This window comes from Pristis pectinata, chromosome 13 (assembly GCF_009764475.1).
Source record: "Pristis pectinata isolate sPriPec2 chromosome 13, sPriPec2.1.pri, whole genome shotgun sequence".
NCBI classification, from domain to species: Eukaryota; Metazoa; Chordata; class Chondrichthyes; order Rhinopristiformes; family Pristidae; genus Pristis; species Pristis pectinata.
Genome location: NC_067417.1, coordinates 43,163,331 through 43,187,224, shown reverse-complemented (window position 1 = coordinate 43,187,224; position 23,894 = coordinate 43,163,331). Strand labels below are relative to the sequence as shown.

The window sequence follows — 23,894 nt, the reverse complement described above, 5'->3', positions numbered from 1 at the left end:
TGGGCTCATAGCTATACCTTTTGACCTGAAGGAAGTGAATGAAGTTGAAGTTATTCAGTTTAAGAACAAGTTCAGTCAGGTGAATAAGTATGTTGGTAATTGGTTTATTATTGTCACGTGTACTGAGATAAAGTGGCTGCTTATCTGAGGCAGGAGAAGTGGAGACAGTCGATGGAGGGGAGACTGGTTTTTGTGATATGCTGAGTTGTGTCCACAACTCTCTGCAGTTTCCTGTGGTCTTGGGCAGAGCAGTTGCCATACCAAGCCATGATGCATCCAGATAGGATTCTTTCTATGGTGCATCTATAAAAATTGGGGAGGGTCAATGGGGACATGCCAAATTTTGGCCTCCTGAGGAAGTCGAGGTGCTGGTGTGCTTTCTTGGTATCTACATGTTGGACTGGAACAAGCTATTGGTGGTGCTTACACCTAGGAACTTGAAGCTCTCAACCATCTCCGCCTCAGTATCATTGATGTAAACAGGAATGTGTGCACTACCCTGCTTCCTGAAGTCAATGACCAGCTCGTTTGCTGACATTGAGGGAAAGGTTGTTGTTATAATGCCATGTCACTAAGCTCTCTATCTCCCTCCTGTACTCTGACTCATCATTATTTGAGATTCAGCCCTCTATGGTGTTGTCATCTGCAAACTTGAAGATGGAGTTAGAGCAGAATCTGGCCATGCAGTCATGAGCGTATAGGGAGTAGAGTAGAGGGCTGAGGACGCAGCCTTGTGGGGCACCAGTGTTGAGAATAATCGTGGTGGAGGTGTTGCTTCCTGACCTTGGTGATTGTGGCCTGTTGGTCAGGAAGTTGAGTCTCAGGTCCAGGAGTTTGGAGATGAATTTGCTTGGAATTATAGTATTGAAGGTGGAGCTGTAGTCAATAAATAGTCAGAATCAGGTTTATTATTGCTGACATATGTTGTGAAATTTCTTTTGCAGCAGCAGTACAGTGCAAGACATAAAAATTACTGTTTAAAAAAACTAATAGTGCAAAAGAGGGATAACAAGGTAGTGTTCATGGACCGTTCAGAAATCTGATGGTGGAGGAGAAGTAGCTGTTCCTGAAATGTTGAGTGTGGGTTGTCAGGCTCCTGTACCTCCTCCCCAATGGTGGTAATATGAAGAGGGTATGTCCCGGATGGTGAGGATCCTTAATAATGGATGCCACCGCCTTGAGGCACTGCCTCTTAAAGATGTCCTCTATGATGGGGAGCATTGTACCCATGACAGAGCTGGCTGAGTTCGCAACCCTCTGCAGCCTCTTCTGATCCTGTGCATTGGGAGCCTCCATACCAGGCGGGGTGATGCAACCAGTCAGAATGCTCTCCACCATACTTCTGTAGAAAATTTGCAAGAGTCTTTGATGACATACCAAACTCCTAACGAAGTAGAGCCACTGGCGTGTCTTCATGATTGCATCAATATGTTGGGCCCAAGATAGACCCTCTGAGATGCTGATGCCCAGGAACTTGAAGCTGCTCACCCTTTCCACCACTGACCCCTCAATGAGGACTGGTGTGTGTTCTCCCAACTTTCCCTTCCTGAAGTCCACAATCAGTTCCTTTGTCTTGCTGATGTTGAGTGTGAGGTTGTTATTACGACACCACTCAACCAGCCGATCTACCTCACTCCTGTACACCACCTTATCACAGTCTGACGTGGGTGTCTTTGTTATCCAGTTGCTCCAGATGGTGGTGGAGGGGGATGTTGCTTCTCCGTTCAAGGAAGAAATGAAATGCCCTCGGACCATACTGATTTGGAATGCAGATGGAGAGAAACTGGTGAAGGTGTACTCGTAGATGTGAGTGGATAGGGACTGGAAAAGGAAAGAAGCAGGTTCTGTGAGACAAGAGCAGGATTAAACAATGGGGGTATTGGGATAATCCTGTTTATGGATCTTGGTAAAGAGATGGAAATAGGCTATGCTGGGCTGGAGGACTGAGACTGAAGGCTATGGAGGAAAGTTCTTCAAATAAAAAAATTAGGTCCGTGACTGGGAGACAGTGTCTTGATGTTCAGTGGTGGGGTCCTAGAGGGAGGAAAAAGGTGGTGTCAGAGAGCTGACTTTTGACCTCTGTGACGTAGAGCTCAGATTACCAAGCGATTACTGCACTACTCTTGTCAGCAGATTTGCTGAGGATGTCAGGGTTGATCCTGAGCAGAATACTGCGATTTAAGGGGAGTGGGGTAGTCTATGTTCAATGGGAAAGGGCTTGCTTGTGAAACCTCATTAAAGTCTTTGAAGAAGTAACATGGGGATCAGATAAGAATTGGAAATTTCCATAAGGCCCAGATTGTGTCATGTAATAGGTTAACAAATAAAGTCAGGGCATCTGAATTAAGGACAAGTAGAAAACCAGATGGATTTGACGGAAATCAGAGCGGAGGTAAAGCATAGCTACCCAAGGAAGCAGAAGACAGATGGCATTTTAGTTGACTCAGTGCCAAGACCAGTTTTGTTCCCAAGTTATGCTAAATATTTAGACCTTCGAACCAAAACACCAATTTTTAAATTCACAAATTATATTAAGTTATGGGAGAGTAGTTAATATCACAGAAGGTTCTAACGATTAACAGGAAAACATTAATTACTTGTCCATTCTGCAAGTTTATTGCTAAATTTCAAAGCAGGTGAATGTGTCATATTACATTCTGGAAAGAAAATTAAGATCATGTATTATTTGGAAAATATGAATTAGAGGAACATAAAACATAGTAGAGCATGGGAACAGGCGCTTTGGCTCACCAAGTACAGATTTGTGGGGGGTGGGGTAGCTAGCATTAGAATATATCTCCAGAGAGAGAGAGAATTAGACAGTCAGGATGTTATGTTAAACTTGCTTTGAACCTCAGGCAACTATTGAACTATGGGATACAAATCTGGGCACTGGGGAGGATATAAAAGGTTTGCAGGAATGAGACCAGAAGTGCAAGGTTACAACTGAGCTTGAAAAGCGAAGGCTGAGAGGTGATCTAACAGGTCTTTAACATCATGCATGTTTTTATGAGAGAGTGAATTTTCTTGGAATGGAGCTGAGGAAAAATAGAATTTGCCGTCAAAATTAAACAGATCATTAAGTAGAGAATTACTCACAGAATGATGAGAATGTGGAATTCACTATAACAGAGAATATTGAGGCAAATTGTTTAATTCAATTTCAAGGGAGACTAGAGAACAAGGATTATGTTGATAGAGCTGGATAAGAAAAGGTGGGAGGAGACTTAAGGAGACCATAAATGGACTAGTTGGGTTAACTGGCATACTTCTGAAAGATAATTTCCATGTAATTCCAAAGATAAACAGCTGCAGAACCTACTTGCCCCATACCTGGTTCACTAATTTGTGCTCCATCTTCCATGTGTGCAACACACTTTCTCTAATTACTACCATCATTCTGCAGAACACTCAGGCAAGTAAACACTATAACAGGAAGCAGAGAGTATATTTTCCAACATACTATAGTCCTTACTAATTTATCTAGGATTCTAAACTGGAAATAGACATTGGTAGCCAAGAAGTTCTAAATATACACACTATGCATACAGAGAAATCACAAGAAGGGGAAGGCTACAGGAGAAAGTGAGGCAAATGTAAAAAAGGGTATTTTTTTTCAATACCTGAGGTGTTTTTTTTACACACTGCATGACTCATTTCATTCCCTTAGCTGCTTTCACTATTTAAGTTCTCCTACTTGACAACAGATAATCTAATTCCACACAGTCTATTACTCATATTACTTATTTCTTTTTTGTGACTTTGTAGCTACCCCCTGTTGCTAAGTGCACTGTAAGGTCACAGACGAAGGAAACTTTCACTCGGCCTCAGGTGTCAAATGAGAGAAGGCCTCTAAGGTACTTGAGTCAAGTGTTCACTTGTTAAATGTTATGCTTGACCATGAAATAAATTCAGGCTTCTGACCCAGTTCCCAGCAGCTGCTGTTTGATATTTGGGTTGCTGTCAAAGTTAGGCATTTATGAGCTTTCTTTCATCTGATACCAACACGATTAAAAACATTTCACCTTTTCAGTCCTGTGTTGGAATCCTTCCAATAAAAGGCACTTTAAGAGCTGCCAGAAAGACCATTTTCTCTTGTGTCCAATGTCTGGTTATTGTCTACAAAGCAATATGCTTGGGTTCCTAAATGAAGAACAGAAAATGCCGAAAATGCTCAGCCTGTCAGGCAAGATCTATAAACAGAAACAGTTGATGACATTTAATTGGAACTTTAATGAAAGGTCATTGACCTGAAGCTTTAACTTGATCCTCATACTCATGATGTTGTCTCCACTACACTGGAGAAACTAAACATGGATGAGATGACTGCTTTGCAGAGCATGTTTGTACAGGTGACCCTGAGCCCGTAATTCTCTATTCCACTCCCACTCTGACCTCTCTGCCTCTGACCTCCTACACTCTTCCAATATAAGTGGAAGCTACAGCAAGTTATCTTCTGACTTGGCCCGTTACAGCCTTCAGAATTCAATACTGAATTTGACAATCATCCATTCCTGTTTGTGTCTCATATTTCCAGCATTCAGTCTCTCTCTCACATCTGGTATTTCAGATTTCATTTATCTCCTTCTATTTACCCCTCCCACATTAACACATTTACCACCCTCTTTCACTGCACCACCACTGCTTGTGTCACTGTCTCCTCTGCCTTCCACCCTATCATAGACCCCTTTAGTTCTCTTCACCCTTCACAGCCCCCCCCCCATGCTCTTCAACTTGTTTCATTTCTAATTTTTCCCAATTCTGATGAATGGTCATTGATCTGAAACGTTAACTTTCATTGCCTCTCCACAGATGCTGTATGGCCTGCTGAGTATTTCCAGTTCTCTCTATTTTTATTTTCACTTTCAGCATCTGCAGTATTTTGCTTTTGCATACAAATATAATTGTCCATTATAGTAGTAAACAATTTTATTTTTTTATGTCACTGTGTGTCCTGTACCATTTATTAACACAGAGTTTTGTATTTGGTTTAGCTTTGATAGCGTGCTACTTTTTTCTTTCTGGCAAGGATTTTGTCTAAATTAATGAGGGACTTTTTGAGTTGGACAAAGGGAACAATGAGTATTTGTAAAAGGTAATGTGCCAGACTGGAGGACAAATGGAGTATCACTTGAACTCCTGTTGTTTCTAATCTACATTTAATGACCTTGGTATTGAAACCAAATGTCAGTCTGCTGACAGTAATATAGGGAAAGCAGCTGAGACGGAGAGAGCAGTTAAAGATTTGTAGATGGGTTTTGGTGGGCATTGCTATTTGATAAACAGATAGCAAAAGGCTATCTGACATTGATATATAGAAAGTGTTATACTGCTATTGAAAACCATTGGCATCGATGAATTGATCTGAGTGACTTAGAAATAGAATTTGGGAATGAAATGAATCATTTTCAATATCTGGGCAACATGGTGGAGCAATTTAATAAAGTCACCAAAATGGAGCTGTGTAAAAAGCTGTGTAAAAACAACATCCACATTTATAAGTGCCTTTAAAGAAGCCTTGACAGCGTAGCTACCTACAATGGAGCAAAGGGATTGAAAAATGTTCCAATCCAATGTTATGATTTGGGTGAACTCTTGACACTTCTACTGCTCTCATTGTATGCTATGAATTGAGACGTGATATTATGTGAAGGTAACTGGAATAGGAAGGCTTATATTATCACCCATGAGATTTATTAATAAGTAACAACAACATTGTGGCAGTACCTTCATCACAATTCAAGAAGGGAGCTTTTGACCACCCCAAGGGTTGGAGTAAACATTTGTCGATATCTTGTAAATGAATAAAGGAAATTAGCAGGGGATAAAGTGGAATGACAGCAGCAAGATAAGTCACAGAATTTCATGCAACTTAAAGAATCTATAGGGAGAATATGTAAGACAATTGATAAAATGGTGTGCTGTCGGCCAATCTTCAATGTTAATATCTTGTCATAATGGCTAATTAGGAACCACATTGTGGCGAATTGATTAGTAAATAAAAACATGTAACAGAATCTCTGTCTGGCCACATGCTCTCAATAACATTCATGTTGCATGTCCACATCAGAGGGTTAACCTTTACACAGTGTTCATTACTAAAATGGTAAGATGTAAATGAGAGAGCTCAGATGTTTTTTGATTGTTCTTTGTACTTTCATTTATTTGTATTGGTTGTTGAATGGTGATAGATGTTTATGAAATAGAACTACACATGTGAACTATTTATACGTACAACATAGAACAAGGGGTTTCCAGATGTCATCACAGGCATCCTTGTGGACCAGAATTTAAAATTGCCATGGTGAGGGGAAAAGGGTTGATGCCAAGCTGGAGTTGTTATGCGATCAGTCTTCAGAACATTGTAAGAGTATAATTAGAAACAGGAGTAGCTTATTTGGCCCTTTGAGTTTGCTCTGCCCTTCATCAGGATCAGGGCTGATCTTCTGCCTCAGTGCCATTTTCCTGCACTAACCCAGATCCCTTGATTCCACCAATATCCAGAAATTTATTGACCTTTGTTTGGACTGAACTTAACGACTGAGCCTCTATAACCATCTTGGACACAGAATTCCAAAGATTCACCACCCACTGAAGGAAGAAATTTCTCCTTTTTCTTCATCCAACATGACCTATCCCTTATTTTGACACTGTGATCCCTGGATTTAGATTCCTTAGCCATTGTATGTTTCAATGAAGTCAAATCTCATTCTTTGAAACACTATAAGGACCTAGTCTTTTCAGTCTCTCCCCGTGTGATTTTACCTGCCATCCTACAACCAGTCTGGTGAATCTTCACTTCACCTTTTGGCATGTATATCCATTTATAGATGTGGAGAGCAAAATTGTACACAATACTTCAAGTGCAGATCCACCAAGGTGCGATATAATTGCAGAAATATATCTTTACCTTTGTGTGTAACCCGTCTTGCAATAAATGCCAACATACCATTTGCTTGCCTAATTCCCTGCTGCACTTGCATGTTAGCTTTCAGTAACTTGTTTAGTGCTCTGGATGCGTTCCTAGGAGAGGACAGCTGGTGGAATCACTGCTAAAAGGGATCATTATAGCATTATATATAGAAAGATTTTATATAATTTTACATATAGAGAGGTATGTAATTGCTATGCTGAAAGCCTGGCATGAACTCCTGCTCTATCTGCTGCTGCACGCTCCTGTGCCAGGAACCTGGTAGAGGATGTGGCCCTCCCTTGACTGTCCTGCAGCAACTGAATGCTTGAAATTATCTCATTGCTGTGCAGTGGAGTGAACGTGTAAGGACTGGTGTTGGGTAGGCTGGGGTGAGTGGTGTGTCACCTCAATCTGAAGATCTTTCGATGGTAACAAGTTCAATGGTGGTCACAACCTTCTGAACTTGCACTGAGCAGAGTCATGCAACTGAACAAAGAGAAGGGAAAACAGCAGATGTCATCATATCCAACAGGAGGTGATGAGAGAGACCATGGGGTCTGGTGCTTCCAGACCTCAGCAGTAGCCCTACACTCACCAGGATGACCAAGGTGCAGCTCTGGGCCCGCACCGCAGTGCTGAATGTTACACCACTCAGTCCAACATGTCCAACACTAGCCCTCAAAGGCAGCCTTTGCACATCGCCTTAGTGGCTCACTCCATGCTGAACTGTGCAGTGATGAGACTGCCCTTTCATTGCCTTGGCAGTGCCAGCAGTGGGCAGGGGTCCACACCACATTCCTGGCAGGAATGCACAGCCTGATCTTTTTACAGAACAGGTTGTATGAACCTATGAGCATTTGCACTCCAGGACCAAGACACCACTACTGAATCAGGACACTACAAGGTGGTGCCAAGTGGGATGTGGGATCCCACTGTACTCAGCATTTCTGTTTTTTCTCCTGCTGGATAATCTCAAAATTTTCCATATTATACTCCATGTTGTTGCTTTCACAACTCCGCTTGTCTGTATCTTCATGAATGCTCTTTGTGACCTCATCATATTCTAGTTAGTTTCATGTCATTAGCAAACTTGGAAGTGATATATCTAGCCCCCTCAGCCAAACTGTTGATTCAGATTACGAATTATTGAGACCCAAGCACCAGTCCCTGTGGTTCCCCCACTGGTCACAGCTTGCCACCCTGAGAAGGACCCGTTTGTTTCCCATCTTTTACCCAACTCTCAACCTGTGCTGCGAAGGAGACCTGAAACTCAACAATGGAAATGAGAAGATCAAGAGAGGGCCAAAGGCCAGAAGGGGGAGTCCAAGTGAAAGGGCAGTGTAAGAGAAAGGGTTGTTACTGAGGAATGGGGCAGGGGGGAATTCCTTGCCGAAGGAATAGTCACAGAAGTGGAGGCTTTCCCCTCTCAGTCCTGAGAAGAGTCTTGACCCGAAATGTCAACTTATCCCTTTTACCTCTGCTGACCTCCTTTGTTCTTCCAGCATTCTGTTTTTTGTTCTTGATCTATGCGAGTTTATTACCCCCCAATTCCACGTGCTTTCATCTTGTTCATCGATGTTCCATGTGGGACCTTATCAAAAGCCATCTGTAAATCCAAATATCCCACATCCACTGGTTCTCCCTCACCTACTCAACAAGAAATATACTCAAAGATCTCCACTGGATTAATCAAACATGATTTCCCTTTCATAAATCCATATTATTATTTTCAAAGTGTTTTGATATCACTTTTTTTTAGTAGATTCCAGCATTTTCCCCACTACTGATGTCAACCTAACAAGTCAGTTGTTCTGTCTTTCTCTCTCTTAAAAAAAAGGGTCTCATTTATTACCTTGGCAGGAACCATTCCAGAATCTATAGACTTTTGGAAAACAACCAGTGCATCTACTATTTCCACAGCCATCCTTTCCAAAACTCAGGGATGTGGTTCATCAAATCCTCGGGGGTTATCTGCTTTCAGGCTCATTAACTTTTCCAGTAGTATTGTTTTACTCGTACCTAATTTATCTGAATTCCTCATTTGCACCAGACTCTTGGTTCTCCAGTTTTCTTCCTTCAGGACAGACACACAGCATATGCTTACTTCCTCTGCAGTTTCCACACTCCCCCATTATAAATCTCCCCTGTTTGTACAATGAACCACACTCACTAGCCCTTTATGTACCTACAGAAGCTCTTATATTCTGTGTTTACGTTTCTCTCCAGCTTGCTCCCATATACTATCCTCCTTTTCTTTATCATTTCCTCGGGTATTCTTTGTGAAATGGTGTGCAAGGTTCAGCTACCCGAGCAGTTTGTTGCTGCGATGTAAATCGAGGGTAATGCTGTTTGGCCAGGTCACCGGCCAGGACCCCGCGACCCACCCCAGTATGTGGGTTGCCGGCTGACCGGCCGCTGCAGAACCGCCACCAGGAGGTGGGAAGCAGGAGGCGGGGAGAGAATGAAACGTCATGACGCGTAGGTGGGGGGGGTCGACGCCAACGCGATTACGTCGCTGCGCCGCACGTTATAAAGGCGCGGAGCGGCTGCGGCGGCCACAACAAGATGGCGGCGTGTGGACGTGGGAGCTCGGTGTTGGCGGCGGCGGCTGCTGATGGCCGGCGATGGCTGCGGGCCCTGCATTGTATGCGGGCGGCGGCGATGGCGCTTATTCTTCTCTGTCCCTGCGTCTGCAATGCGGAAGGGCAGGCGATGTCGGATCATTTACCGGAGTCGAGGCAGATAGAAGTGGGGAATCGGGCCCCGGTGCAGCAGCAGCAGCCGCCGCAGGGCCCGGGGCAGTCCCAGGGCCTCCCGTTCCAACCTCCGGGCCGGCCTGTGTTCCAGCCCCCGCGGAAGAACATCTGGCGGATTTCGGAGGACCCGGCGTGTCACGAAGATGTGGTCCGCATCTGCCCCAAACACACCTGGCAGAACAATTTTGCAGTGCTCGAGTGCTTGCAGGACGTGAGGGAGGTGAGCGGTGGCCGCGGGCTTGTGCTGGGGGCAAGAGAGGGCACTGTGCATTTTCAGGAGCACCGCACCTGGGGGTTGCCGCTGGTGGCGTTCACTGGCTGTTGGTCCCTGTTCCTGTGTGGGCAGAATGGGGGAGTGGCCTGGCTGCCAGACGGGAAGATCCGACTGGCTGACGGGCGCCGCTCTTTTGTGGGGAATGAAGTTTCAGGTTGGTGGTTATTCGCCACTTCCTATCTGTGTGTTAGAGAGCGAGGAAGCAATAAGACATTCCGTACTGGACAGTTGACACAAGGAAGTTTGAGTGGCTATTGCATTGCTGTGTATCGTGGAGCTTATCAACTGCTGGCCGCTATTTTAAGTAAGATGATCTGTCCGTATTTATCTTTTTACCGTCATTGACTTCCTGATGTTTGTAGTTTTAACTAGCCACGTGTAACTGGGGATCTGGGTGGGGCAGCTTGCAAATATCCATGGCAATGGTTAAAAGCCTGAGGTAAACTTGTTGCCGGAAGAGTTCCACCTGGATATTTTGGATATGAGACTCTGAAGTTTATTGAGTTCCACGACGCAGTACATTATCTGTGAATGTTAACATTTATCCAGAGAGACACTTCATGTAAATTCAGAATGGCAGTTGTTTTTGTATTCTCTGGGGAATACAGGAACAACTTATTTCAACGAATTCTGTAACTTTTCCTAGAAATAATTCCTCTTCGCTACACTACATCTCCCTTTTATTTTCCAAAAATATTTAGGTATTGTATATGGAAGGGTGAGAGTAACATGGAGATTTGAATCACGTATCCATAGTGGTTACTTGATTTCCAAGAAAGTTGGTTGCTATCCAGGTAGAGCTCTTGTCAGGAGATTGAGAATTATGATGTGTTTTAAATAACATATGATGTTGTGGTTAGAACTAGAGAAACATTAGCATTTGGGATCAGTACCAATTAATTTATCAGGAATTACCTTGCAGAAGATCTGAGACCTTTGTTGTCTTCAACACTTTGATCTAATTTTATTACAGGTTGTAGTGAGACGTACATTATCTGAAAGAAATAATAGGTGTTTAGTAAGATCTAATAAAGTTCCATTGTCTGAGCTTAAGAGGAAGGGATTGGATGGAATTTCATATTAATTGATACTTCAGTAATACTGGACCCAGATAAATGCCAACATTTCTCCAGATCCAAACACAATGTCAAATATCACTTGCAAGATATTGAAATTATTCTGACTGAATTGTGTATGCAGATCTGTGCAATAGTTCCATTCTAGTGGAGATATTAAAGGGAAATTTCAAAAGTGGGGTCTGTGTTTGGAAGCAAGACTCAGTCAAAATCTGAATTAATTTATAGGGTAACATTAGTTTGGTTTCTCTAATTACCTGTATGTGCTGTATACCAACACATTTCAGTAGTTGTAGCTTAGTTCTTCTATGCAATTCTGAATATAAAACTGATAGTACAACTGCAGGGTTTAGGTGTTCTACTGAGTTGCAAATAAAAGTATAATTAATGGTCAAGGAAACCACAGTTCATCTTGTGCACTTTTATGTGGGGAGGGATCTAATGCTTTTGTCACTAGCATTGCATGTTGCTAAGGTCTAGCTCTTCAGTGCTTGGGCTCCTTTTTATTTTGTAGATTTGAACCATGGAGATCTGTTGACCCTGGGATTGAGGACCACATGTTATATACAAAGAGAAAAGGTTAGAAGTAGTAGCGTTCCTCATGAATCCCATCTCAGATATAACTTGCTGGTGACTGTAGTGTCTGGCATCTTGTGCTGTTTTCTGGCAGTTATAAATTGTCCTGAGATATGGATTCCTGAATTCTGTATCCCATATTACACATCCTAAAGTTCACTTCCCAAGTTGGTTTTGTGATTGAATCTGAAGTTCAATTCCTGAGATTGCATGGTAAGAGTTTTGACTGATTTGCTCAGTTTGAATATTCTTGGAGGAGGTTCTTGACTCTTATAATTAACATGGCTTTGAGTCTGAGAGAATCTTTTGGAGGGACTAGTTACTAACAGATTGTTGGAGGGGGTGGTCTCTGAAGATGTCACTCCCCAGCATGTGTGAGCTGGGTTGATACATGCTAAATTGGGCTAGAGGCTCAGCTGAAAGCTTGCTTCTCATCTAAACAAAACTTGTGATTTGACAAAACTGCTAATTTGTTATCCCAACACAGAATTGCTTGCCCTGCAGTGCAGTTACTTGGCTCACTAATGCAGTGGGGAGGACCTTGAACAATTTTCTAATGGTTTCTGACCTACATTTGTCTATTCTCTTCCTTTAACTGCACAGTGTAGAACAATAGATAGGGTTGCTGATTCATGTTGTAGATGCATTTGTATAATTGGTTCCACATAATGTTGACTGTTGGCTTTCGTTAAGCAGAGTGAACACATTTGCTCTTTGCAGATTGCTGTATCTGTGAACTGAGCAGTAATCTGTAAATGAAACCTGGCACTTGGTTATTTAGTTGATCATATGAGTACAGGATCTGAGCAGGGTCTATTCTGGAGGGTAGTTGTCACAAAAAAAGGATATCAGAGTTCTGGCATTACAGTTTAAATCTTTTTAATTCAAAGTAAAATATTCCAGTTATCCAATTTTGCCTGTTCTCCCTTGCCCCTTTGGCTGTCAGCTCCAGTCAATGATTCCTTGAGTAGGTACACTTGCATTGGTTTGCAACTATTAATTCTTTCCAGTTTGTTGTGACTTGCATTATACTTTTGACTTGCAGGCTGCTTTATGGTGGTTGCTGACTCCTGCTTGATATCTTCACCTGAAGGTTGATGGAAATTTTGCATCCTGTAACCGTGGAGCACTCTGGAATTAATTTTGATTTCTGATTACCGGTGTGCACAGCCTGGCTTTTATGTAAATACAGATTTGGTCTCTGTTTTCATAGTATTGAACCAGTGAAGTACCTCTTATGAGGATGAACAGCAAGTGTAAAGTGGATCAGACATTCCTAAAGTCGAACAGTCAAAATCATTGTAACAGATATCCAATAAAGGATGATAATTTATTATTTCTAAAGAGGGTGTTTAGCTCCTAAATTGCTGCTCTGTTAATTTTTGCTGCATTTTGCAAAATCCACTTTTTTCTTTCTGGTCTTATGTATTTATTATTCAGCTTTGATTTGTTCTCTGTGCCCGCATATTCAATCGCTTCTTCTGTCTGTTACTCTTTTGCATCCCTCTTGTATCTGCCATCTGGTTTATCTAAATTTTGTTGCCTAATGTTAGAAGTTTTATGTAGATCCTATAATAGAAATCTCCTTTCATGTTGTAAATCTTACTTGGTTTTGCTTTATAAAAAAAAGGTTATCTATCTAATTTGCTTAGTTAGGTTTCCTTTGTCATCTCTCATTCCCATTTGCTTTCATGGTTATTATTGGAATCTTACTTGTGTTCATTTTTTTGTGTGAGTCTAAATAAATGAGCAGTGGCAGACCGTTTAACTGGTTAAGGGCGGTAAATGTAGATTGGGTACATAGGTAGGGCCATGGTCAGGTTTGGGTTTTCCTCTTCCTCAACCTCTACCTATAGTGATCCCACTGCCAGAGTCGTAGGTTATTGGTGAAAAATGCAAAATAGGGCTTTGATCTGTTCTGTATAGCCAGTTAATATGCAAAAGTAATGGGGTGCTGCTTTATAAATTAACTAGGTGATGAACCAATTGAAAGGAAATTTGAAGTAAACCTTCTGTAACGTTATTTTATTGTATACATCAATTAGATTCATAAATATAAACTAATGAATTTTCTTCACGGATGTAAAATATTTGTTTCTCAACTTAATTTTGGATTGATTGATAGCCTAGCTGTTGCTATAATTTTCCTGGATGCTCATAACACACCTGTAACAACTTGCATTCACTTTATTGAATATGGTTGCTGCTTGTATTTGAACTACTAGGTATTTCCTCAGATTAACTGAAAATGCACCAGAAAATTTTCAGTATTTTGGTATTTCTTTCCCCAGAGTTATGCTGATCAACCAACAAGATTTGTGGAAATAAAAGCCAATATTGTGCGCTTCTCCTTTTCAACATTCTTCCACCGTTCAGACTAATTTTTCCATATTTCTATCATTTAAAAAAAAACTACATTATTTAGTGAAAGCTAATGTGTCAATGCAGCAATCAATGTTTTGAACCATATCTAAATAATTTACCTTGGCTCTAAATGTGATTCTTCAGGAAAGGATTACTGGTCCTTGATCGATCAAGAGGTTGTGTATGCTCCTGGGATTTATGCTGCTATGCGCCCAGTGAAGTTGACAGAAATAAGGCAGGGTTATCACATTTTCTTGGTTGAGTAATAACTTTGTGCAGTAGTGTCAGCTTCTGAATCTCGTCTGGATATTGGGAGGCAAGCCTGCCCCCAAATTCAGTGGGTGATCTGTAATTGAGAAATCTTGGTCAATAATGCATTCCTTCTATTCAGTAAATATTCTTTCTCATAATGTTCTAAAATTAGTTTTTCAGGGCAAGTTAGGAATTTAAAGAGAAGAGTGAAGGTCATACACCAAAATAGCAATTTGTGTAATGATGAGCTGAATGTGACAGGAAGAAGCAGTGAGTTTAATAGTCAAGGTGCATCACTGCAGAAGGTTAAATCAAGGGAAAATGGTAGAAGGATAAAATTAAATGCTTTATCAAGAATGCATGAAGAGTTTCCAACAAGGTAGTTGAACTAATAACACAAATAGCAATAAATTGGATTGATCCAATTGTCATTGTTGAGATGTGTTTGCATGTTGATCAGTATTGGAAGTTAAATATTCCAGGGTGCAATACTCAGAAAAGGCAGACTAAGTATAAATAGAGGGGATAATACAGATTGATATATTTGCACTAATGAGGAATGGCAACTTTACAAAAATAGTTTGTGCAGTGAGTTAATGTACATTTACAAAAGCTTCCTGGAGTGATATGCTTTGAAATGAAGAAGGAAGTGGCAATTATGTGAAATAATCTTGTTCAAAGAACCAGGATCAATTAATTAATCTGATAGCAAGGGCCTTTGCAGGAAAAAATGACCAAGGTATGATGAAATTTTACACTGAGTTTGAGCAAAGCAAACACAAGTCGGAAACAAGAGTATTGCACTTAATTAACCCAATCACTTAAACACTGGGTGAGTCAGCAAAGGTAGATTGGAAAATAAGACTAGGTGGTTTGCTAGTTGATAAATAGCAATAAACATTTGAAGAATTATTTTAAATTCTTGAAGTATTTCAAATATTTATTAGAAATAAAAGTTGCACCAGGTGGATTGATGCATCCTAGATAACTCAAAGAAGTTAAGGATAGCATTTGTTTAAAATCAATGCTTATAATGTAGCCAAGAAGAGTAATGAGTTAAGAATAGGGAGAGATTTAGAAATTAGTCAGGGTGACTAAAAAAGAATCGCTCAAGAAGGAGAAGATGGATGAGAGTAAATTAAGTAAAATTTAAAAAAATTGTGAGAGCTTTTACAAGTATATAAAAGTGTGGGAAAAGTAAATATGGATCTCATCAAGGAGAAGTTATAATGGGGAATAAAGAAGTAGCTGAAAATATTTACTATCACAATCAGGGTGAGGAAAATCAGTACCAGTCAAGGGAAGGTATTGGAATAATTGAGTGGGGCCAGCTGGCCAGTGTTCAAGGATACTAAAACAGAAGGCTGGGGGGAAGGTGCGTAGATACTTTAGGAGTGATCTTCTAAATTCCCTAGAACTGTCCAAATTGATTAGGAGTTAACTGCTATGTGAGAAAAATTGAGTGAAAATAAACAGTTAGCCTGATGTTAGTTGCTGAAATGGAAATCATGCTTGATGGGAAGTCTTTTAAGGATGTAATAAAAGATGGATGAGGAAGAACCACTTGATGCACGTTTAAGGATTTTGAAGAAAAACACTTGATGAAAGGCTACGTGAAAGATAGTGGAGGATAGGACAGATAACATTTGGAGTAAACGTAATTTTTGGGTTATTAGGCTATTACTAATGGCATGCTGCAATCTTCTGTACTGAGCTATTTATAATGAAATAATAGGGTTGTGAAGTATACTCAGATTTGCTAATACTACAAAGCTGGGTTGAGAACATAAGCTGTGCAGAAGATATTCTGTAAAGGGAAATAACAAACTGAATGAGCAGGAAGATGGAATATAATGTGCAGAAATTACATTATTGATTTTTAGCATGGAGAATAATAAAGCAGTATTTTAAATGATACAAAATTAGTAAATTTTGGTGTGAGTAGGGATTTGAGAAAGCTGGTACATGAATCATAGAATATTGACCTGCAGTTACAGCAAGAGATCAGAAAGGCATTTATAGCATTTTGTTGCTTTAGGGGTCAGAGTTTAAGAATAAGAAAGTTGCTGCATTTGTGTCTGCCTTTGATGAGAAAGCACCTAGAGTCTGTGTGTGATTTTTGCCTCCACCTGAGGAGTGATTTGTTTGGTTTGGAGGAAATGGAGTGTAAATATATAAATATTCAAGGTTCTGAAAATGATCAACAGGACAGATGCTGAGAGATTCTTTGTCTTTGGCAAATGTTCAAGATCTAGGGGAATTGTTCTCAATAAGGGTCAGCCATTTAAGACTGAGATGAGAAGAAATTTTTTTCACATCGGCTTGCAAATCTTTGGAATTTTGCTCCAGAGCTGTGGTTGCTCAGTTACAGCAGTACTGGCTGTGTATATTCAACACTCAGGTTAATAGATTTTTTGATACTAAATGAATCAGAGAATATGATAATTTAGCATCCAAACTTACTTGAGGCACAGGATCAACCATGATCTCAATTAAATTTGGAGCAGGTTCCTGGGGCCATATGCCCTGACCCTGAATTTCTACATAAACTTAGCAACTTACTATCACTGGGATAGCAGTTTAACAATCCCAAAGAATTGGGGTTTGTGTCTGCTCACTGTCAGATCCGTATGATATTTTTGTGCATACATGGGTGTCCCAACAGTTCAATTCAGAACTTCGTGGCATCTGCATACAACATGCGGAAGAAAAGACCTTGGCAGCTGTTCCTCCTCCCATCAGAAATGAATCAAATCGGCTCATTGTTGTGTTGTCACCCTGGGTCATTTAGTGCGTTAAGCAACCATTAAAGAGCTTCAGTTCATCTAGATTGATGCTAGAGTATTGACAGGTGTCTGTTCAAGCACTGCAGTCTGAGGAGCAGTGAGTTTTCCAGTTTTCTTTCTCAATCATTAGCTTGATTGCTGATCTAGTTTCTGTTGAGATAACAGTAGTACAATTTGATGTGTTATGGGTTGCTTTATTTAACATTGGTTTGTTTTTCTTATTATATTCTGTTTCCTCTGTCATGGTCCATATAGTGTTAACATTTGGATAGCTTTTTGCTTGTGCCATGATCTAGTTAATTTGGATTAGTTGTTTTTCTCTTTTGGTATACTGTTTTCTTAGCATATCCCTTGGATAGGAGTACATTCATTGTCTGGCAAATTGGTGCAGTTATTCAAGAAAACTATTTAGAGTTCTATTTAAGAAAACCTCTTCAAACAAATGACTTGAAATGAAGATCAAAGAACTGCAAATGCTGGACGTTTCAAATAGAAACAAAATTGCCAGAAACACACATCATGTCAGGCAGCACCTGTGGAAAGAGAAATGGAGTTAATGCCTCAGATCAAAGACTCCTTGTCAGAACTGGGAAATAGTTGTAAGTTGTGGATAGGGTATTGGAAGGATTGATAAATCAAAGGGAATAACTGATAGGATGATGTCACGATTGCTGTGGGGAAAAGTTGTTGATGAAGTAATCTGGTTATTGGTTTAATCAAAACAGATAAAGTAAAAAAACATGAACAAAGAAGATGAAGGTAATTGGAGAAAGAAAACAAATGAGTATAAAAGCTATGAAATGCAAATCTGAGGGGAATACTGAGCAGGAAAGGCTAGGCTAATAGAGGGGGAAAACTAAAGCAATATTACACGTGGATGACCTGGCCACACCTTCCAAACTGATATGTTCTGATACAAAAATAATGATTTAGCTGAAGCTGTTGAATTCAATTACGATTCTAGAAGGCTGCAAAGAGCTTGATATGCATACTTCAAGTAGTTTAACGTTTTCAGATTAGTTTAAGTTATCTGTAAAAGTCAGGGTATTAAAGAAAGGGCTTAATTTCCGAAAGCTTTGCATGTGTCTCTATTTTATGTTACAGGTTTACCTTTGGCATGTTTACTTTCACCATTTCACAACTTTTGTATGAGTCACTGTGCAAACTGGCTTTGAGGTGTCTCCCAGTGCCAGGTGATCCTCTGACAGTTATATTACTTCATAGCCGTATGAGAAAGGATCTGAAGCAATGTCTATTGATTGCATACCAGCAGTGCTAAAGCTAATGGTTCTCACTTACTGCATAAATATTAGTTATGCCATCTTGACTATTGCAGCTCTGTATGGGCACTCTAAAGACAGAAATGGTTCTTCTAGCTGGTCATGAAAGTGCCAATGTCCATATCTGTTTTAGAGGTTCCATCTCATTGAATGATCAGACCAATGAATTAAGGAAAAAAAATACCCCAACCACCAGGACTTTAATAGTGCCCATAATCATTGTTTAAAGTTGCGCAAGCTCTTCAGTACTGATTTGCATAACTTTCATCTTTGTGATTTCAACCTCGATGTAGCTTGAAAAACTGGTATGTATAGGGCAGGGATTCCAAACATATCTTCTGATAGATTCAATGCTGAAGATCCCTGACTTTGATTTTTTTTTCCCTGAAAGTTATGGGCAACACTGAACTGTCTCTGCACAAAACCTAGGAGATTTGAATACCAATGGAAAATGTAAAAACTCTCCAGTGGTTATCCAGAACAGATCTTGGTATATATAATCATTCATTGCCTGATGCTCAAATATTAAGGGGCTATCAATCACGTTGATGAATTTTCTTACTCTTCATATAGTTGTTTAGCCCAACCATGTAAGTGTAAAAATTATAGTTGCTATTCGATGTCTGCATCAGCCATGAGATGTAAAGGAGCCAGATAGGAGTCTTGAATAACTTCAGGGAAAGGATTGCTTTGAATATGACTGAGCTGAGAGGAAAATTGAATCTAAAATTCCATAGTTTTTGGAGCTGTTTCTGCATGCTGAAGTTACATTTACACTAATTTGTAGCATGTAATGCAACTTCTTGGTAAAGCTTCTGGTTAAATGTGTGTGGAATTTGGGTTTAATTACAATGTGAAATTCTGGAGCATTTTAATACTGGGAAGCATTCTGGTACCAAGCAGGGTGACTCTAAAATGTTTATCTTATTCTTGTGTATTACTAATTTTTTTAAAAAAATGTGTACCTGGACATTAGGGAAACTCAACTTTTTGAAGCACAGTGCAATCCTACTCGGCCATTGTGTAGATAGGTGTTTCAAGCTGAACACAAGCTTAAATTTTCAGAATTCTGTATTGCTTGCTGGGAAGTCTTCTACTAACACACTGAAATGCTCTAATATATTGCTTTTTTTTCTCTTGTTGGAGCATTTGCTATTCTGAATTATTTTTTCTGACAGCCTTTGCTTATTTTGCTCCCTTACTGAAATGGCTTCTCTTATTCAATTTCTTATTGCATTTGTCCTTTGCATTTGGTTTGCCTTCAATCCATATCACCGTTGTGTGGGCTGCAGCAAGTTGTTGGTACTGCTTGGAGTGCTAAACTGGTGTGAATGCTTGCAGACTTTGATATTGTTTCTGTTGGGTTATCTATTTTGTAATACATTTGTTTACTCTCTGCTATTTATTAGGTGGTCTGACAGTGAGGTAGATGTTAATGATTCATCTTTCATGGCTTTGGCATGTTGTTTATCAGCTGGCTAGAGCTCATGATAGAAGAGCCTGGCCCCTTGAGATTCAATTATGAATGGTGTGTACTAGAGTTCTCTTCTGTGGGGGTATCTAAGATGAGAATCATGGGTAATGATGCATAAACATGATTTGACATAAATTAGGGAGCTGGGCAGCAGAGTTTTTGGATGTCCTTGTTTATTTGTGAGAATAAGGCAGGTTAGTTAGCAGTCAGTCCAAAGTTAGTAACGATGTTGATGAAGTATTCAGCAGCAGGTGAGCCAAGGTAGTCATGAAGCTATGGAGATGGATGTTTATATTACACCTGACAGTCCATATATGTGATTCAGAGTTCATCCCTGGATCAGATATGACAGTAAAACTGTAAAAGGTCTCTTAGACAGTTGTCAGGGAGAGAGAGAACTAGATATCAACAAATAAGGTCACATGATATATAACTTTTGAACCCTCTTTTATCAATAAGGACAAGGGCAGCAGATGCATGGAACCCACAACCTGTCAGCATATCATACACTTCGCCAGTCCTTCTTAATAACTGAATCTAATTCTGGTACTTGCTGTCCAGGATCTAGCCAGCAATGTCCAGATACTGAAAATTAATTTTTAAAGAATTTCTCTAATGTTGAGGTATTTGTCATGCTGTGAGTTTGCAGTTTCTTCCCATTAATTTACAAGATTATCACATTTAAAATATTATCATGTTAATTGTTTTATTGCGTTAACAAGTTTGCAATGTAGCCAAGCCTGAGGAAACTTGCAGCAACCAAACTTCATTTAAAGGGAAATGAACTCGGGTGTTGGGGTTTGTGTCTCTATCAATACCATTTGAAACTTTTTTGGAAGTGTTGGTATAAAGTCATTTGGGACTCAGCCTTGGATTAAAGAATGGGTTTGTTAGTGTCGGACTGGAGTACATATCGATGGGTTTTATACTTTCAAATTTAAAAACTAGCTCTGTTAACAAGTTAACACAATTGCAAATTAACACATTAACTTTTTCATGTGTTAATTGTGCATGGTAATGGAAAGAAATTTCATCACAGTTTTCATTTCTCAAAGAAATAGTGTTCTGCTGTATTTGCTATGTGCCACATCCAGATGGCCATGTCATTTCAGGTGTTGCATTACTAAACTACCTATCATTTTCCCATCTTCTCCCCCCCCCCCCCCCCCCAAAAAAAAACCTCATTAAAGGCAGCATTGTTGCATTTAATTTCCTACCTGACTTGACAGTGTACAGGACCACTGGTGATGAGTTGTGACCTTCACTGCCATGTGATCTCATGGGCAGCAGGTGGGAGGAACACTGGGGGAGAAAGAGAGAACCCACCCTGTACTACTTTCATCAGCTACATCAATCAGATCATTAAATCTCTAGTCAATAGAATGAGTCTTGTAGCTGAGTGTGAGGCTCTCCAGATTGGGGCATAGGAAGTTATTTGAGGCAATAGAAGTAGGCTTTTGTCAAGAAGTTCAGATGCTTAGGTCAAAGATTAGCATGCAGATGTATCACATAATTAGGAAGGTAAATGATATATTGCCCTTCATTGTAAGAGGACCTTAATACGAAAATAAAGGTGTCTGACTGCATTCCCGTGGGGCCTTGGTTAGATCACATCAGGGTATTGTGTACAATATTGGTCTCCTTGCTTAAAACAGGTTCAACTTGTCTTGGAGAGATTGCAACTAAGATTTACCAGGTTGGTAACTGGTACAGCAGGTGTGGTGTATGAGAAGAAATCAAGTAATATAGTCTTCTGTAGAGTGTAAAAGAAATGGGAGGTGCCTTATTAAAACGTACATAATTTTTAAAAAGTTTGATGGGGTAGATATAGTGAGGATGTTTGCCCTGGCTAAGGAGTCAAGAATGTGGGAGTGTCCATATCAAAATGAGTTGATCAATTAGGACAGAAATGAAGAGAGATTTCTTCACTCAAAGGGTAGGGAATCATCGGAATTATCTACTCTGGGATGCTTGTAGAAGCTTAGTCATTGCTTGCTTTCAAAACAGATTAATTGCTTGGTATAAGAGGGATCAAGGGATATAGGGATATGGCAGAAAATGGTGCTTAGGATAGAAGATCAGCCTTGATCTGTAGTGGGGAGGCAATGGAACTTTTTACTTCATTTTTTTGGGATATACGGATCACTGGCAAGGCCAGCATTCATTATCCATCCCTAATTTACTTGAGAATGTGACAAGCTGGTGCCTTAAATTGTTTTGGGAGTGCATTCACCAGAAGGACTGTGGTACTATTAGGTAGTGTGTTCCAGGGTTGGGTCCCAATAACAGTGAGATATTTCTAAGTCAAGATAGTGTGTGATTTGGAGGAGGCCCTGCAGGTGTTAGTATTGCCATATGCCTTCTGTCTTTGCCCTTTTGGAAGAAGCAATTGGAGTTGTCGGAGGGAAGGGGAATAAAAAGTTAGTGTTGGATGGAGTGCCTGGCAAACAGGCTGTTTTGTCCTGGATGGTGCCAAGCTTCTTGAGTGTTGTTCGAGCTGCGCTCATACAACTTATCCTTTGATGGGGGAAAATATCGTTGGAGTCAGGAATGGTTCCTCGCCACAGCATGTACAAGCTCTGATCTGGTCTTGTAGCCCCAGTGGTTGTGGTGGTCCAGTTGAGCTTTTGATCAGTGGTGCAACACAAAATATTGATGGTGGGTATCTTGCCAATGTTACTGCCTCTGACTACAATGGGTAGGTGGATATGGTGCAAGATTTACTTGTCACTTATTAGCCCATGTCTGCATGTTGTCTAATTCTTGCTGCATATAGGTGTGAACTGTTTCATTTCTGACAAATTGCATGTTCTGCAGTCATCAGTGAACATACCCCTTTTGATGGACAGAAGGTTCTTGAAGAAGTTGCAGAAGATGGTTGGGCCTGAGGAACACCTCCAATGATGGCCTGGGACTGGGATATTTCACTTCCACAAGAGCAACCTCCTTTCTTTGTCCAAGATATGATTTCAGTCATTGGAGTTCTTTCCCCTTGTTGTCCACTGACCATTTGTACCAGAGCTTCTTGATGCTACGCTCAGGCTAATGCTCCCTTAATGTGAAGGACATTCACTCCAATTGACCTCAGGAATTCAGCTCTGTTCCATGTTTGGATTAAGGTTGTGATGAAGTCTGAAGCCTAATGTCCCTGCAAAACTGGTTGTATGGTTATTGGTGAATAGGCAATGTTTGATCGCACTTTCAACACAACTTCAATCACTTTGTTGATGAGTGACACTGGGCAATAATTAGCCAGATTGGATTTATCCTGTTTTTCTTTGTGTGAACTGGGCAATTTTTCCACATTGTCAGGTGGATGCCAGTGTCAAATGTGTATAGGTACAGCTTTGCTTGAATAGTGTGTAGTTCTGGGGTGCAATCTTCAATGCTATAGTTGTGATGTAGACTGGTGTCTGGTCCCATTTCCTTTGCTCTATCTAGTTTTCTCTGCCATGACTTTATTCCTCAGAATAAAAAGGATAGACCTAAGAGTGGCTTCTGTGATGGTCAGGGTATCAGGAGGGACCTGAAATGGGCCATCTACTGAGCACGACTGGCTGAACGTGACTGTGAAAACTTGATGCTTATTTTAGCTCGTGTTGAGTCATGCCAACATTGAGGATGGGAATGTTCTTAAAGCCTCCTCCTGTTAACTGTTGATCTTCCAAAAGGGCAAAGACAGCAGGCACATGGCAATCCTCACACCTGCAGGGCCTCCTCCAAATCTCACACAGTCTTGACTTAGAAATATCTCACCACTACTTCATCGTCATTGGACTCAACCCAGAACCAATGTTGTTGAGCTAAATGCTTATTTATAAAGGTTTAGCATCCTGAACATTGTAATATTTTTGAGTTTCTGGGGTTCATGTCAGGAAGGGTGTCCAGGCCTTAAAGTATGAAGAGGGGATTGAAGTGAATTAAGTGGGAAGACTACACATTTTTTATAAAGGCTCAATATAATTTCTCTGCTTTTGTATTATCTGTATTTATGAAGCCAAGGATCCAATACGTACCTTTATAACATACTTAACCACTCCCTTCCTCTTTTGAAGATCTGTATACACATGCCCTCAAGACTTTGTCCCAGCACCCCCTTGAAAATTTTGCCATTCATTTTGTGTTGCTTCACCTCGATCTTTC

At 40.4% G+C, this 23,894-nt stretch overlaps 1 protein-coding gene across 1 annotated transcript in view; it reads left to right on the top strand.

Moving 5' to 3' along the window:
- Positions 1 to 9,476: 9,476 nt before the first annotated feature.
- The window catches only part of LOC127577498 (Golgi apparatus protein 1-like), a 113,402-nt gene continuing 98,984 nt past the window's right edge, over positions 9,477 to 23,894 (top strand). Inside the window, 1 exon segment of the mRNA XM_052028725.1 lies at positions 9,477 to 9,889. Coding sequence (XP_051884685.1) covers positions 9,479 to 9,889 — 411 coding nt within the window. The 5' untranslated portion in view covers positions 9,477 to 9,478.